The sequence below is a fragment of the Schistocerca piceifrons genome, chromosome 7 (assembly GCF_021461385.2).
Source record: "Schistocerca piceifrons isolate TAMUIC-IGC-003096 chromosome 7, iqSchPice1.1, whole genome shotgun sequence".
Lineage (NCBI taxonomy): Eukaryota > Metazoa > Arthropoda > Insecta > Orthoptera > Acrididae > Schistocerca > Schistocerca piceifrons.
Window position 1 is genome coordinate 134,364,887 of NC_060144.1, and position 16,352 is coordinate 134,381,238.

Here is a 16,352-nt window from a genome sequence, read left to right on the forward strand (position 1 = left end):
TACTTTGAACCATACTTCTGTCTGTACTTTTTCCCATGCTCTATAAGTATGTGTTATAGTTCACAAGACAATGGTTTCAACTGATAGGATGCCTGAGACCATCATGAGACAACAAGGAATCATCAGTTTGGTAACAGAAGAACGTATTGGGGATAAAAATGGTAGAGAGAGACCAAGGCTTGAAATACAGTTAGCCAGTTCATTTGAACGTAGACTGTGGTAGTTACGCAGAGATGAGGATGCTTGCACAGAATGTACTAGCTTGGACAGCTTACCTTTGGAGAACAACAACAACACCATGTATTACAGACAGCAAATCATTTGCAAATAACCCCCTTTTTTCAGACTAATCATCAGATTTCCTGTAGTAATAACAATTTCTCGTTGCTCATTGATGAGTATGATCTTTAATGCATATACTGTCCTGTGTAGTTTTCAGATTTTCTACTTTATTGTTCCCATATTTTATAATTTGTTTTATAAACACTATCAATGTTCTTTTACAGTATTATTCCCATCTAAAAGTATTGATCAGCCATTTGGAGGGCAGTCAACAATAAGTGAAGTGAATTTTGGCTTTGTGTATATAGCACATCCAAGAGCAGTTACAAACTTGTCCTGGCGAAAAACCAGCAAATTCATGCCAAAGTGAGTGCTTAAAGATTTTTTAAAAAAGATGTTACTAGTAATAATTTAATTATTATAGTGTTTTTTCAAAGCCGTGTACAGTCTTCATAGGAAATGATAATCCCATCTGATGCAGGGTTACTCGTAATTTGATGAATTACTGCTGTCTTTGAGATTACATAATAAGTGCAAGACATTTTTTTATTTTATCATTGTTGAATGTTGCACTACAGAAACCTAAGTACAGAAGGGTACTCAGTTTTCTGTGGATAATGCAGATGAGGAAATTGTTTAAAATGATACAAAAGAGCTTTCATCAGCATGATTGATTATTTATGTACTTCTGAGTGTTTGCATTTCTAGTTTACACACAGTATTTCAACAACTGACCAAGTCATCTCCTTCTAGTGTTGCAAATACACATAACAGCACAATTTGCAGCACCTGAAGAAATTGACTCAGTCACTTGTGAATAAAATGGAAACACCCAGAAGTACACCATTAATACACAATTAGTTTTATTGCACTAAAAGGACCAGTAGATGTCATTGCATGAGATTAATGGAAGTGAAATCTGACAAGAGTACATTTTTAAATCATTAGATGATGTGTGTAGGTGGAGGTTTAGCTTAATATCTCTTCACAGGTGATGAAAATGTTGTAACACAGCGTAACTGAGACTTTTTCTTATTAAATTAAAAATATTATTTTTATGTAGAGCACATTTAGAACTAATTAGCAGATATTGCAATAATAAGCAATCTTTCTAGGGTTCCCTAGAACCCTTTATAGGGTCACTTCGTTTTGTTTTTCTGGAGGGATAAAGGTTTCAAATTGAAATTCACATCAAATACTAAGGTCTACGATCTCTTGGCGGTGTAAATAATTTAAGCTTCTAAATCAGTACATTCAAAAGATGCTGCCATACATGTCGCATATTTCGACACGCACAGACTCACTCCTCAAACCCTACATACAAACCTACACATGGTGAACATTAGTAAAACTGACAAACTTAGGGATGGTTTCCTGGTTAGAAATGAAGGAAAAAAGATCCTGTGAACATGTGTCCAGAAATGGACGGTGTGCATGCAACGATAACAGATCATCCCACAAAAGTACAGGGCTGCATGGCATACACCTCACAACAGATGTTCAAAGTGGCCTCCATGGAGTGCAGATAATTGTACTTTGGCCTACATCATGATGGTGGGCCATATGCCTGGAGCTTGTATTTTGTTTCGTCTCATTATCCTGTTCAATGCGATCTACCAAATCTGGTTTAAGCACAGTCGGCCTCCTCCCCGCATGTTCGTCTGTCTGAAAGGACCTGTAATCACACAAACCCCCAAAATGGGCTTGAAATGTTGTGTGATATGATTGATGTCTGTGAGGGTACTTGCTTTGGTACAGCTGTGTTGCCTGTCTACCATTTCCATCTGCTTGGTCATACCCAGACACCATCTTGGTTTGTTCCTGCGTTGAATACTGGACTATTCCACTGCTTATAGTACACTGCGACAATTACGCAGCCTGCAACACACAAGGAACATGGGGCACGTGGTCAAAGGAACTGTCATTTGTCAATGCCATCTGCTGTGGCAGTGATCCATTTCTGGACCCATGTTCATATGCCTTTTTTTTCTCCATTTCCAGTCAGTAATCCGTCCCTGCAGTGTGTCAGTTTTATTTATGTTCACCCTGTGTACATGTCATGCCTGGTAGGCTAGCGGTAAAGCCTGTTCCTGGAAACTGAGATATTGCAGGATATTTTCAGCATAATAATGGTTTAGTTGTCAGAATAACACTAGAACATCTCGTTAGGTGAAGTATGTGAGAGACCTAGATACTCATAGAGACATTAGAAGGAATGGTCTGCAAAAAGTTATTCCATACAAATTGCAAGATTAGTATATTAACAGATTAAGCTTATGTACAGATTATTGACAAATCTCGGGTTTGATAGTTTTAATTCAGGGAAGACATGGGGATACTGCCCAAATGTCCCATGAAAAGCTGGTGTGAACAAAAGCCATATTGGTACTTACAGTGCTGTCTCTTGATTTAGTATGTTTTGAGCTTATGTTCTTAAGTAGACAACATTGTTTCATGTTCTTATTGCAATTCCTTCTTTCAGAGGTTCGGTGTCCAACATGTTGGTGACGTCATGTCGTGACAATATCTGTCGTCTGTGGGTAGAAACGGTTTTGCCAGATGATGGCTTGGTTAATATGAACCAATTTGACCCCTTAGCAACACAGAATCCTAAATTTCGAACTCATCGTCACAAGCACAGATTTATGCAGCGACTGAAGCACATGAAGTAAGTTTTTGAGGAACACTTTTGTCTTCCACATCACAAATAATTTGTGTATACATTTTTCCTGTTTACAACTTGAAAACCGTAAAAAGCCATATGGCTGTCACATAAGATAGTTAAGAAGGCTATTGAGTGCAGTTGTTTATCAGCCTGCGACTCAGAGATGCATAGTTTTTAGGAATGTGATCAGGTATAAGCAAAGATGTGGTAAAAAAATCATACTTTAGTTAAAGCAAATTCAATGGTCAGTTTTTAATCAAATTTATTTCATTGTTAATATTTGCAGTTATATACATGGTAAAAAATTCAGATTGAAAGTATTTACTTCAGCTCAATACCTCCAGCATAATTCTAGGGACCTAGGAACCTGCTACACCGTGTGTGCCATTTGGCTTCTCCCACCCAACACCAGTCCCTCCCAACTGCGGAGATGGGAACTTGCACTCCAACACATCCTTTCATCCCGCCATCCCCCTGGACTGAACCTACGTTAAACAACCTCACTCCCATTCACTCTTCAGTCTTCTCCTCTTTCCCTTTCCTCTTTAGCCATTCACGCATCTTTTCATCCTACATAGTTGTGTTTATCTTTATACTATATACCTCTTTACTTCTGTATGCATCCTCTGGCTTCATAACCTGGGTTGTGAGTAACTGAATCCACTTTCCCTTCTTCCCTTTTTTCCCCTCTCTCCTCCCTGATGAAGGAACAAAGTTCCGAAAGCTAGGAATGTAAATTTTCAGTTCTGTTTTATGTGTATCTATCGGCTGTACTGAGCTGAGGTAAGTACTGGCCAGCCCCTCTATCTCTTTGTTAGTATTTGTTTCACATCTTATATGAGATTTTCCATTAATCATTTTGAAAGTATTTACTCACAAATATGTAGGAACTTATGTATGAAGCATCAGTACTCAAGTAACACTGTTTTCTAACTGACAACTTTGTGTTTTTTGTGAAGTTATTTTTAAGTGATTTTATTTTAGCATTTCTGTCATATTACTGGAATATTTGTTTCAGTGTCCCCTGACTTTGGTGTTAATTTTGACTCATTCAAATGGTGGTTTAATTCAGTTTTCCAGCACTGAAGTTGGTTTAAGCCCATAAGTTGTGCATAATTTGATTGTTAAATTGAATGCTTAACAATAGTTAATCCTACTTAAGTTCTTATGTAATAGTATGACAACATTACTGCTTGTTACACAACACCACAAAATTTGATTTGTTTACTATGTACAGGACATGTTTCCATATAAGAAGGCATGCAAAGAATCAGCAGGCACAGGGCTTATATGTTGGTTCTGCCATTCCCACACTACCTTCTACATACAGTGTGCATGACTTCCATAGTTATGGATATCATGGTACGGGTGTTACTCCTGGCCTTCATTTTCACCTTGCAGCAAGCATTAATGAGACTGGTAAGCTTTTATTAAAATGCTCCTGAATAAGTTTGTATGTAATAATAACAATTTTATTTTATTGCATAATTTTTATAAACTTTTTTTATTTATATGTAAACATATTTTGGTTCTACAAGTTTGCAGTAGTAGGTTTAATAATGAATAAAAAAATAGGTGTGCGGGTAAGCTACTGCAAACACTACAGTGAACGCATTATTGTGGCCAAGATAGACACGAATTCCACGCCTACAACAATAGTACAAATTTATATGCCAACTAGCTCTGCAGATGATGAAGAAATTGATGAAATATATGATGAGATAAAAGAAATTATTCAAGTAGTGAAGGGAGACGAAAATTTAATAGCCATGGGTGACTGGAATTCGAAAGTAGGAAAAGTGGGAGAAGGAAACATAGTAGGTGAATACGGATTGGGGGTAAGAAATGAAAGAGGAAGCCGCCTGGTAGAATTTTGCACAGAGCACAGCATAATCATAGCTAACACTTGGTTCAAGAATCATGAAAGAAGGTTGTATACATGGAAGAACCCTGGAGGTACTAAAAGGTATCAGATAGATTAATAATGGTAAGACAGAGATTTAGGAACCAGGTTTTAAATTGTAAGACATTTCCAGGAGCAGATGTGGACTCTGACCACAACCTATTGGTTATGAACTGTAGATTAAAACTGAAGAAACTGCAAAAGGGTGAGAATTTAAAGAGTTGGGACCTTGATAAACTGACTAAACCAGGGGTTGTAGAGAGTTTCAGGGAGAGCATAGGGGAACAATTGACAGGAATGGGAGAAAGAAATACAGTAGAAGAAGAATGGGTAGCTCTGAGGGATGAAGTAGTGAAGGCAGCAGAGGATCAAGTAGGTAAAAAGACGAGGGCTAGTAGAAATCCTTGGGTAACAGAAGATATATTGATTTTAATTGATGAAAGGAGAAAATATAAAAATGAAGCAGGCAAAAAGGAATACAAACGTCTCGGAAATGAGATTGACAGGAAGTGCAAAACTGCTAATCAGGGATGGCTAGAGGACAAATGTAAGGATGTAGAGGCTTATCTCACTAGGGTTAAGATAGATACTGCCCACAGGAAAATTAGAGAGACCTTTGGAGAAAAGATAACCGCTTGTATGAATATCAAGAGCTCAGATGGAAACCCAGTTCTAAGTAAAGAAGGGAAAGCAGAAAAGTGGAAAGAGTATATAGAGGGTCTATACAAGGGCGATGTACTAGAGGACAATATTATGGAAATGGAAGAGGATGTAGATGAAGATGAAATGGGAGATACGATACTGCGTGAAGAGTTTGACAGAGCACTGAAAGACCTGAGTCGAAACAAGGCCCCCAGAGTAGACAACATTCCATTAGAACTGACGGCCTTGGGTGTATGAGAGAGGCGAAATACCCTCAGACTTCAAGAAGAATATAATAATTCCAATCCCAAAGAAAGCAGGTGTTGACAGATATGAAAATTACCGAACTATCAGTTTAATAAGTCACAGCTGCAAAATACTAACTCAAATTCTTTACAGATGAATGGATAAACTGGTAGAAGCCGACCTTGGGGAAGATCAGTTTGGATTCCACAGAAATGTTGGAACACGTGAGGCAATACTGACCTTACGCCTTATCTTAAAAGAAAGATTAAGGAAAGGTAAACCTAAGTTTCTAGCATTTGTAGACTTGGAGAAAACTTTTGACAATGTTGACTGGAATACTCTCTTTCAATTTCTAAAGGTGGCAGGGGTTAAATATAGGGCGCGAAAGGCTATTTACAATTTGTACAGCAACCATATGGCAGTTACAAGAGTCAAGGGGGCATGAAAGGGAAGCAGTGGTTGGGAAGGGAGTGAGACAGGGTTGTAGCCTCTCCCCGATGTTATTTAATCTGTGTATTGAGCAAGCAGTAAAGGAAACAAAAGAAAAATTTGGAGTAGGTATTAAAATCCATGGAGAAGAAATAAAAACTTTGAGGTTCGCCGATGACATTGTAATTCTGTCAGAGACAGCAAAGGACTTGGAAGAGCAGTTGACCGGAATATACAGTGTGTTGAAAGGAGGGTATAAGATGAACATCAACAAAAGCCAAACGAGGATAATGGAATGTAGTCGTATTAAGTTGGGTGATGCTGAGGGAATTAGATTAGGAAATGAGACACTTAAAGTGGAAAAGCAGTTTTGCTATTTCGGGAGCAAAATAACTAATGATGGTCGAAGTAGAGAGGATATAAAATGTAGACTGGCAATAGCAAGGAATGTGTTTCTGAAGAAGAGGAATTTGTTAACATCGAGTATAGATTTAAGGGTCAGGAAGTCGTTTCTGAAAGTATTTGTATGGAGTATAGCCATGTATGGAAGTGAAATGTGGACGATAAATAGTTTGGACAAGAAGAGAATAGAAGCTTTCGAAATGTGGTGCTACAGAAGAATGCTGAAGATTAGATGGGTAGATCATATAACTATTGAGGAGGTATTGAATAGGATAGGGGAGAAGAGGAGTTTGTGGCACAACTTGACAAGAAGAAGGGACCGGTTGATAGGGCATATTCTGAGGTATCAAGGGATCACAAATTTAGTATTGGATGGCAACGTGGAGGGTAAAAATCGTAGAGGGAGACCAAGAGATGAATACAGTAAGCAGGTTCAGAAGGATGTAGGTTGCAGTAAGTATTGGGAGATGAAGAAGCTTGCCCAGGATAGAGTATCATGGAGAGCTGCATCAAACCAGTCTCAGGACTGAAAACAACAACAACAACAACAACAAGTAGTTTGCCTCATAAAATGTGAGAGGTTATTAAAGTTCATGTGTGAGCAGGTAATAATAATACTAATAATAATAACAACAGATAAATGCAGACTTTGCAAACAACAAATAGAAACAGTAGATCACATCACAATCAGATGTACAATACTAGCAAATACACAATACCCCAGAAGACATAACAATGTAGCAAAAATAATACATCAACAACTTGCCATACAACATAAACTAATAAAACAACATGTTCCTGCATACAAGTATGCACCACAAAATGTACTGGAGAATGATGAATACAAATTATACTGGAACAGAACCATTATAACAGATAAAACAACACCACATAACAAACCTGACATCATACTCACCAATAAAAAGAAGAAATTAACACAACTAATAGAAATATCCATACCCAATACAACAAATATACAGAAGAAAATAGGAGAAAAAATTGAAAAATACATCCAACTGGCTGAGGAAGTCAAGGACAAATGGCATCAGGATAAAGTTGACATTATACCAATTATACTTTCAAGTACAGGAGTCATACCACGCAATATCCACCAGAACATCGACGCAATACAGCTACATCCAAACTTGTATGTACAACTACAGAAATCTGCAATGATTGATACGTGTTCAATTACCCGAAAGTTCCTAAATGCAATGTAACATACACTGTACAGTTAAAAGGAAGTCACGCTTGATCAAGGTCCGCGTCACTTTCCATTTTTAACCAGACATAACGTCTGAGAAAGGAAAGAAATAATAATAATAATAATATAATAACAATTGTAATTATAATGGACTTCAAGCTGATGGTGCAATGAACAGGAGCAACAATAAAAGAGCGAGTGGACACCATATGTTGCACAAAGAAGAAGCAGATTGTAACAAAATTTCTATTATTTTTGTTTTAGCTACTGTAATATTTTTGTGGTTTCACATTATTTCATTTGTGTGTGTATGAGAGGGGGGGGGGGGGGGGTAAAGACGTACTGAGTCATACTGCAGACTTTTGCTAAGGTTGAGACAATAGAGTGGATTCGTTTAAGCAGAGCAAAGCGCCAAGTATGAAAAACTTTTGTTGTGAATGCATGTGATCTGTAAGAAAACCAGAATTATATCCTGATCACGCAAAGGAATACTTGAATTTTTAGCTGGCCAATCAAGGCTGAAGATCACCAAGGAATAAGACGAAATGGAACTAATTTTAAATGTACTCCATATTTGTAGAACAGTACCTTAAAAGTTGTCAGGATGAGTATTGTCTGTCTTAACTCTGCATTTCTCATAAATTTTAGTTTTAGAGTAAGGTATTGTGGGTGATATAACCCTTTCTTTTGTCACACACTTTAAAAAAGTAACTAAAAGTTACTTTTCACGATGTGCCTCGACACGCAAACACACACACACCTCCTCCTCCCCTTCCCCCTTCCCCCACCCTCCACCCCACCTAAAAAATAATTTGCAAAACAACGTATTACTGACATTTATTTCTTCCTGACTGCCTTGTGTCAATTTTGCTCCCAGAGTAGTGAATTTCTCATTTGTGCATGTCTCCATATTCCCTTTCCCCCTACTCACTTCTCGTTACTGTCAGTAGAACTTCGTCAGGTTTGTAGTGTTATATTGGTTTCCTTGTTTCACAATCAGTCAATGACTGAGTTTCTGATAAGTACTTTAATTGCTCTATTGTATTGTGTAGTTTACATTTTCAGTGATACATAATTTTAGAATTAGGTGTAGCTTCTCCTAAGATATATCTTCATTAAATTAATGTATAGTGTGATTTATGATGTAATTTCAGATATTCCTCTTGTTCCAAGTCTGATAGGCAGTCCTGATTCTGAGCCCAATTTCATTCTACATTGGCTCAACAATAAAGAAATGCATTTCTCTCTTCAAGCTGAAAGTATACTTCATGTAAGTAAATATAAGTATTCTAAAGTGACATTAATTCTTGAAAGTGGCACTTATCTTAAACATTTATTACCAGGAAATAACAAAGAAACAGATGGAAAAAGAAGAAGCTATGGAGAACAAGGAAAATGGAGAGCCACATGAATCTGAGCAGGACGACCACTCTCCACGTAAGAACGTGACATTTTTCACTTATAAACTATCATATGACACACAGTTTTGTTTACATGCAGTCTTTTGCCACATGAATTACCCTCAAATTTTGATTGACAGTAAATGCATACATTTATAAACAATAACAGCAATTAGACAGATTGCATGATAAAAAAAATTACGAGAGTGATTGAAATATAAATGGTAATTATTTTTAATACATTTTTGATTAATCATTTAAGCAACTGAAACCTTCCATTTTTTGTCTACATAGCCTTCTGCATGCTCTACACAATTTTTCCAGCAATCTAGAAGCTTGAACATTATTCGTCTGTAAGAAATCTGAAGGTGTCATCAGCCAATTGCACGCACACTCCTCAACGCCTTCATTGTTTCAAATTTTTCCCCTCCAAATGATTCTTTCATGAATGCAAACAAAATAAGAGAGAGGGGGGTGGGGGAGGAGACAAATCTGGACTGTAGGGAGGGTAGTCAAGGGTTTGCCAGTGCATGTACTCCAAGTTTTCCCTTTTCAGATTTGCAGTGTGAGGCTTAGTGTTGTCAGGTGGAAGGATGCCATCTCTGATGTGCGTTTCCCGTTCTTTGTTTTAGTAGGCAGCATTTGCCAATGTTAATAACTGGCAGTCGTAAGCTGCATTCCCCATGTCGGTTGTGAAGAAATTCAATGAGCAACTCTTCACTGTTATCAAAACACGAAGTCACACGAACTTTTCCAGCTGAAAGATTGGTTATGGTCTTTCACTGGGCAGGCTTCATCCTTCCTTCACCACTGGACCATTTTTCATTGCATGTGACAATGTGCTTCAAAAAAATCCTTCCTTTCTTGCCAGAATCTATTCAGAAGTCTCAAAGAGCGCCAGCCTGACCTGTTTTGGTTATTCCATTACCAACTTTGGAAACCATCAAGCACTAATTATTCTACAGCTAAGCTATTTACCGATAATGGTATGAGAACTCCCAATGCTGATACCCACTTCTGCTGAGATTTCTTCAGCAGTGCAGTGTTGGTCACCTACAATAAGCCCTTGAACGGCACAGATGTTGTCATCTGTGAGACTAGACCGCGGACATCAACAATGGCCCTTTCTTTGTGCACAGACACATGGAAATAAGGTTATGCACAAATTTTTTTTTGAAAGAACGCCTGTAGATGTGGCTGTTCTCGTGTCCAAACATTGCCTCATTGTGCAAGCAGTCTGTTATGGATCACCTTCTTTGATTGTGAACTTGTGCTGCATTAATTTTGATGAAAAGACAACAGAAAAAGGAATGTAGGTAAAGAAGAATCTAAATAACAGAGGTATGACAAATAAAAAGTGATAACAATGTTTTTTTTTTTGTAAATTTCAGGAGATCAAAGGAAAATTTTAGATTATCTGCTTCACAAACCACACCAATAATACAATAACATTTTGTTAGCTGGTAATCGGTGACTTATATACAAGTTTGAACTATTTAATTCACATTTTGAAACAAAGCACTACAGTGATTATAACAGAAACTGAGGAATAATTAATGGAAGTTCTTAGTCATTATGTGAAGCTTAATTAACTTGCAATGTGTCATTGGAATTCTATTTCATAAAAAAAAGGTTATTTATACAACTTCAGTCATTAAAGATTGTGTATAGATTAACATCCTTGGACTTGACAAATTTGGGGAAGTGATAGATACCAGAATCCATGAGAATGCAAGTTGTGTTTACAATTATATATTTATATTTCTAGTACTTTGTTGAGGAGCTACACACACTCCACCATTTCTCTTATTTAAGTCACCATATAATGAATATTCATCCACAGTTACCGAGCAAGGTGACGCAGTGGTTAGCACACTGGACTCGCATTCGGGAGGATGATGGTTCAATCCCATGTCCGGCCATCCTGATTTAGGTTTTCCATTATTTCCCTAAATCGCTCCAGGCAAATGCCGGGATGGTTCCTTTGAAAGGGCATGGCCGACTTCCTTCCCCGTCCTTCCCTAATCCGATGAGTCTGATGACCTCGCTATTTGGTCTCTGCCCGCTAACAACCCAACCCCTCCACAGTTCTCATACACTTTCCATAAATTTCTGGCCCATTCTTCTCTGCTTCCATACTTTGGAGCTTACAATATCTCATTCTTTACAGTAATATGGTCAGAGACTTTTTATCTAATACTTGATGATCAGGGTATCACATCTCAAATCTTTATTCAAATAATTTTTAAAAGTGACATTCCATAAGACTTTTCTATGTCTGTGATTGCCCATAAATTTAAGCATGCTTCCTTTGGAATCAGTAGGCATTATTTATTGCACATACATTGCTTCACAGCATAACCTCAACACACTACGCAAGAAACACAGATGGGACCCAGCTGCCTGTCACCTGCTAAAAAGCTCAAAGATTCTCACGGAAGGTGGGAAGCAATGCGCTGTACACATGGTCTCCATTTCCAGGAAATCACACTTGCACAGATGCACATGTGTAGTTGTGCTGTTGAAAAATTTATGCCCATGTGCAGAGTTGAACAGAAAAAAAGGCATCATGTGGATGCACCTTTAAATTGTCTGTTATGCGACAGTGGACCATCCCCAAACTGTGCCTTAAAATGAGTTAAAATCTCTGAGTGTTTAACCCCTTCATGGGCAAAAAATTTTATTGTAATATGTTGTGCAACAAACGAAGGAACTTCTTGTTCATTCAGCACCAATGAGACCAGGACAGCAGCAAACCAAGCTGGTTCCCTCTCTCGAACACATCAAACTTCAGCCCCCCAATGCACTATCACACTCGGAACTGCTTGCACAGTACACTGGCACAATTACCATTTATATTTGAATCGAAGTCATATTACGAGTATGTATCCAATAGAGCTTATACAGTTGCTGAATAGATGGGGTATCTTTTGTGTAATGGGTAGAAAATTACTGGGAATACAAGGCAAAATGTACCCTATTCCATTCAGTATCAACTTTTTGGTATTTATGTAGCATTAAAGAAATGCAAGGAGCCCAATAGGTAGATAATGTTTCCTCGCTATAAAAGTTTCCCTTGCTTCCAGGTTCATTAATTCACAAAGTGTCTGTCACTTTATCTTATGCTCAAGGTTAGGTGCAGTTGGATATAGGGAAGTATGATAATTGGTTGATGTAAGCCAGAGTTATGTTTTCCTTTCAGATGATAAAAATAAACTTGTCACAGGAACTGGTCATGTTTAATCCTTTCTAGATGTGAGAGGTATTGTTTTTGTTAGCTTTGTATTTCCTGAACTGTATTATTTGTTTTCAGTTCTACTTGTTTATAATTGCTTCTGCTTATGACAAGCTCTTTCACAGTGATTCATAAAAATATCATTGTATTTATCAAAGCACAATTTACGATTTGTTGGAGGTTCAGTTACTTGCCCCCGTAACTGAGAATGCTAACCCTTGTCTGTGCAGTGGTGTTTAACTCGGAGCTAAGCAGTTCAAATCCTGGTGGTGGAAAATTTTCACTGTCAGTAAAGTTCCTATCGCCTTTGCACCAATGTCCTGGATTAAATTCCAGCATCTCCTCAGTGTGTCACAAAATGAGGGCATTTGAAGTTGATAGTGATCCATCCATCAGCTTAGGACATTTAGCTCAGTGGGACCCTTGGTGCTCTTCGAGAGGAGTGGGCTGTTGGCTGGCACCAGGTGTCACGCTCTCTCTTCCTTTCATCCAAAACAACACAAATCTAACACTACATTGTACAAGAACTAGTACATGCTGTCCACATGATTCAGACACACATTTAACACTTCATAACAGGTCAGAGGAAGGCTACAACAAACTGCCCCCACTGGGACCTTGCCAAGAGCGATGATGCAGCATTCCCATGAATGTTCCCCTGCACTCATTACCTGAGTAATAAGTATCACTATGACGTTTTTGGTTCGACTGCAGCTCATGTCCTTAATGTTATGAGCATTTATTTTTAGGATTTGGCATGAAGTGTTGCTGACGACTCATTTAAAAGTAGAAAAAAGTGCAGGTAGCTTTGAGAACTTTAATTCCTTCCTCAGAGAGGAATGAGGCAGAAGGAACTAACAATTTTATAAGTGATGTACAGTTTACTATTGTGAAACCCCACTTTCACACTTTTCAAGAGGCTTCAAAAAAATGTTGTAAAAGGCAGGAAAATGTAAAATGTGGGAAATAACGTTTTTCGCTGTGAAATTTATGTATAGGATACCACCTTGCTCTTTATATATGATATATGTACGTAACAGGCATCAAAACACTTCTCATGGACTTGTTTGTTGTCTATAGAAGGTTTATTATGTAATAAAAACTGCTGATGTAACTGTAACTGATAACTGTCTGGGAAGTAGGAACGTTTGACTCAGTTTCATGTCATAATCGATGTTTTTGAAGGCTTGCAGCTGTCATTCATTATTTAAATAATGAAATACTGCACTAGTTGGCATAACAGAAAGAAAGATCCCTTATCATTTAGCTACAATATTGTAGGTCAGCAACTGGAAGCAGTTAATTCCATAAATTATCTGGGAGTACACATTAGGAGTGATTTAAAATGGAATGATCATATAAAGTTGATTGTCGGTAAAGCAGATGCCAGACTGAGATTCGTTGGAAGAATCCTAAGGAAATGCAATCCGAAAACAAAGTAAGTAGGTTACAGTACACTTGTTCGCCCACTGCTTGAATACTGCTCACCAGTGTGAGATCCGTACCGGATAGGGTTGATAGAAGAGAAAGAGAAGATCCAACGGAGAGCAGTGCGCTTCATTACAGACTCATTTAGTAATCGCGAAAGCTTTACAGAGATGATAGATAAACTCCAGTGGAAGACTCTGCAGGAGAGACGCTCAGTAGCTCGGTACGGGCTTTCGTTGAGGTTTCCAGAACATACCTTCACCGAGGAGTCAAACAGTATATTGCTCCCTCCTACGTATATCTCGCGAAGAGATCATGAGGATAAAATCAGAGAGATTATAGCCCACACAGAGGCATACCAACAATCCTTCTTTGCACGAACTATACAAGACTGGAATAGAAGGGAGAACCGATAGAAGTACTCAAGGTACCCTCCGCCACACACCGTCAGGTGGCTTGTGGAGTATGGATGTAGATGTAGATGTAGTTACATATTTTTTCATGCTTAGCATGACACGTTTCTAGAGTTTTTCACATTGCTGAGAGCAAACACATAAATAAGTATTTTGTGTGGTGTTTGAATATGTGTTATTCTGCATCTTTTGCACTGTAGTCATCTTCTTGAGTTTATCAGGTTCTGTGCCTCATCAGTTATATAGAAAACCACACACACACACACACACACACACACACACACACACACACACACACACAAACTACCACTCACGTAGTTTACTGTGGAACATCACAAAATTACATACGTAAATACTGCACTTGAAAATGGGAATAAATTCTCAAAACATGTTTTGCTCAGCATGAATAAAATACGTAATCAGCACTGTGTTTAAACTAAAAACATCTGAGCAATGCAAAGTGAATGACAGTGTCAACTATTGCTCCAAGTGGCCATACGCCGAAACATGCTAAATGTGGTTTGACAAACGTGTCACTATGATCTCTCCCTGTGGGTCCGTGGTTTAGAATAGGCCTGAGGTATTCCTGCCTGTCATAAGAGGCAACTAAATGGAGTCTCTCATGTTTCGGCCTTTAAGTGATGGTCCCCTGTAGGGTTTGACCTTCATTTTTCAAAATTTTTCTGAAGAGCGAGCCAATTGGGGAAGGGCGCCTTACACAGTGTGTCGTGTCCATCATGCACTGAGACCTATTGTGTCCTTCGCTGACATGGATCTGCACTTCTTCTCATTCTCTAACAGTTGGTTGAGGTCAACCTCCTGGGTGCATATTTTTCCATCACCTGTGCAGTATCGTTTTCTACGCTAACGATGATAATGGAATTGTTTGCTTGGTTGCACCTGCTGTCCAGCACGGTAGCCAGTCCGTTGTGGTGGGGCCGCCATGTACCACGTTGGTTGTAGCCCCCTGACCATACAGAGATCACTCTGGTGATGCCTGCGCCGTTAACTCCCTGTGTATGCCGAGGAGTGGATGCCTGTCACCCTGGGGCATTGGGACTCCCGGCAATGGCCATCCTGCCAGGTGGACTTAGCTGCGACAGGATGGCGCCCGTGGGGAGGACCCCTGGTTGGAGAGGGTGGATGACACGCGTGAAGCGCAGTACATCATCTTTCACTGGTGGTCAAACACCGACAGTCTCTTAAGTGCTCACGGGCTCAATTCAACACACATAAGTACGACCCCAAATCGTTCCCCTCCCTGGCTACACCATGGGAGGAATGTCAGGCTAAGGATGGCAGTGGCTCTTCTTTGCCCTAGTACCTTGTATGTTCAAGTGCTGATGGATAATCTTTCATGACAATGAAGCCTCAGTTTTCTGTTGAGCCTTTAGAGGCATCCTCTGCCCAGTCACGGGCGTATCTCGCTTGTGATAAGCTGGGGGATGTTTCTGTAAACATCACGCCCCATAAGAGCTTAAATATGGTTCAGGGCATCATATTTCACAGCGAACTTCTTTTGCGGTCTGACGGTGAGCTGTGCACCATTTAGAGCAACGAGGTGTCATTTCGTTCGGCGTGGCCACTGGGGTCCAAGAGATAATGGTGTCACTGGTGCTTTTGTCTTGGCCTTTGAGGGTGATACATTACCTGAGAAGGTCAAGATGATGGTCTACCACTGTGATGTAAAGCCCTATATCCCTCCCCCAATGCGGTGCTTTAAATGCTGGAAGTTCGCCCATATGTCTTCCCACTGTACCTCCAGCATCACGTGTCGAGATTGCAGACGTCCATCACATCCCATCACTCCATGTGCCCTGCCTACCATCTGTGTCAACTGGGAGGAGCACCATTCGCCTTGCTTCCCTACTGCAGGATTCTCCAGAAAGAAAGAAAGAAAGGAAAATCTTGGAGTACAAGACCCTGAACCAACGAGCTACACTGAGGCTAAGAGGAAATTTGAACGCCTACATCCTGGACGTATGACATCATCTTACGCCACCACTACAACAGTTCTAGCCCCATCAGCTCTGCCACCACAGTCACCTCTCAGAGCTGGAAGAGTACACCTGCCCCCTTGGTGGTGGGGGGCACTTCCCTGCC

The 16,352-nt window shown here is 39.3% G+C and overlaps 1 protein-coding gene across 1 annotated transcript in view; it reads left to right on the top strand.

The window, feature by feature from the left end:
* LOC124804706 (dmX-like protein 2) overlaps positions 1–16,352 on the top strand; it is a 327,684-nt gene that overhangs the window by 18,560 nt on the left and 292,772 nt on the right. The window contains exons 5-9 of the mRNA XM_047264965.1: positions 507–648; positions 2,765–2,950; positions 4,185–4,366; positions 8,928–9,043; positions 9,117–9,210. Of these exons, the coding sequence (XP_047120921.1) occupies positions 507–648; positions 2,765–2,950; positions 4,185–4,366; positions 8,928–9,043; positions 9,117–9,210 (720 nt within the window). The remainder of the gene's footprint in view (positions 1–506; positions 649–2,764; positions 2,951–4,184; positions 4,367–8,927; positions 9,044–9,116; positions 9,211–16,352) is intronic.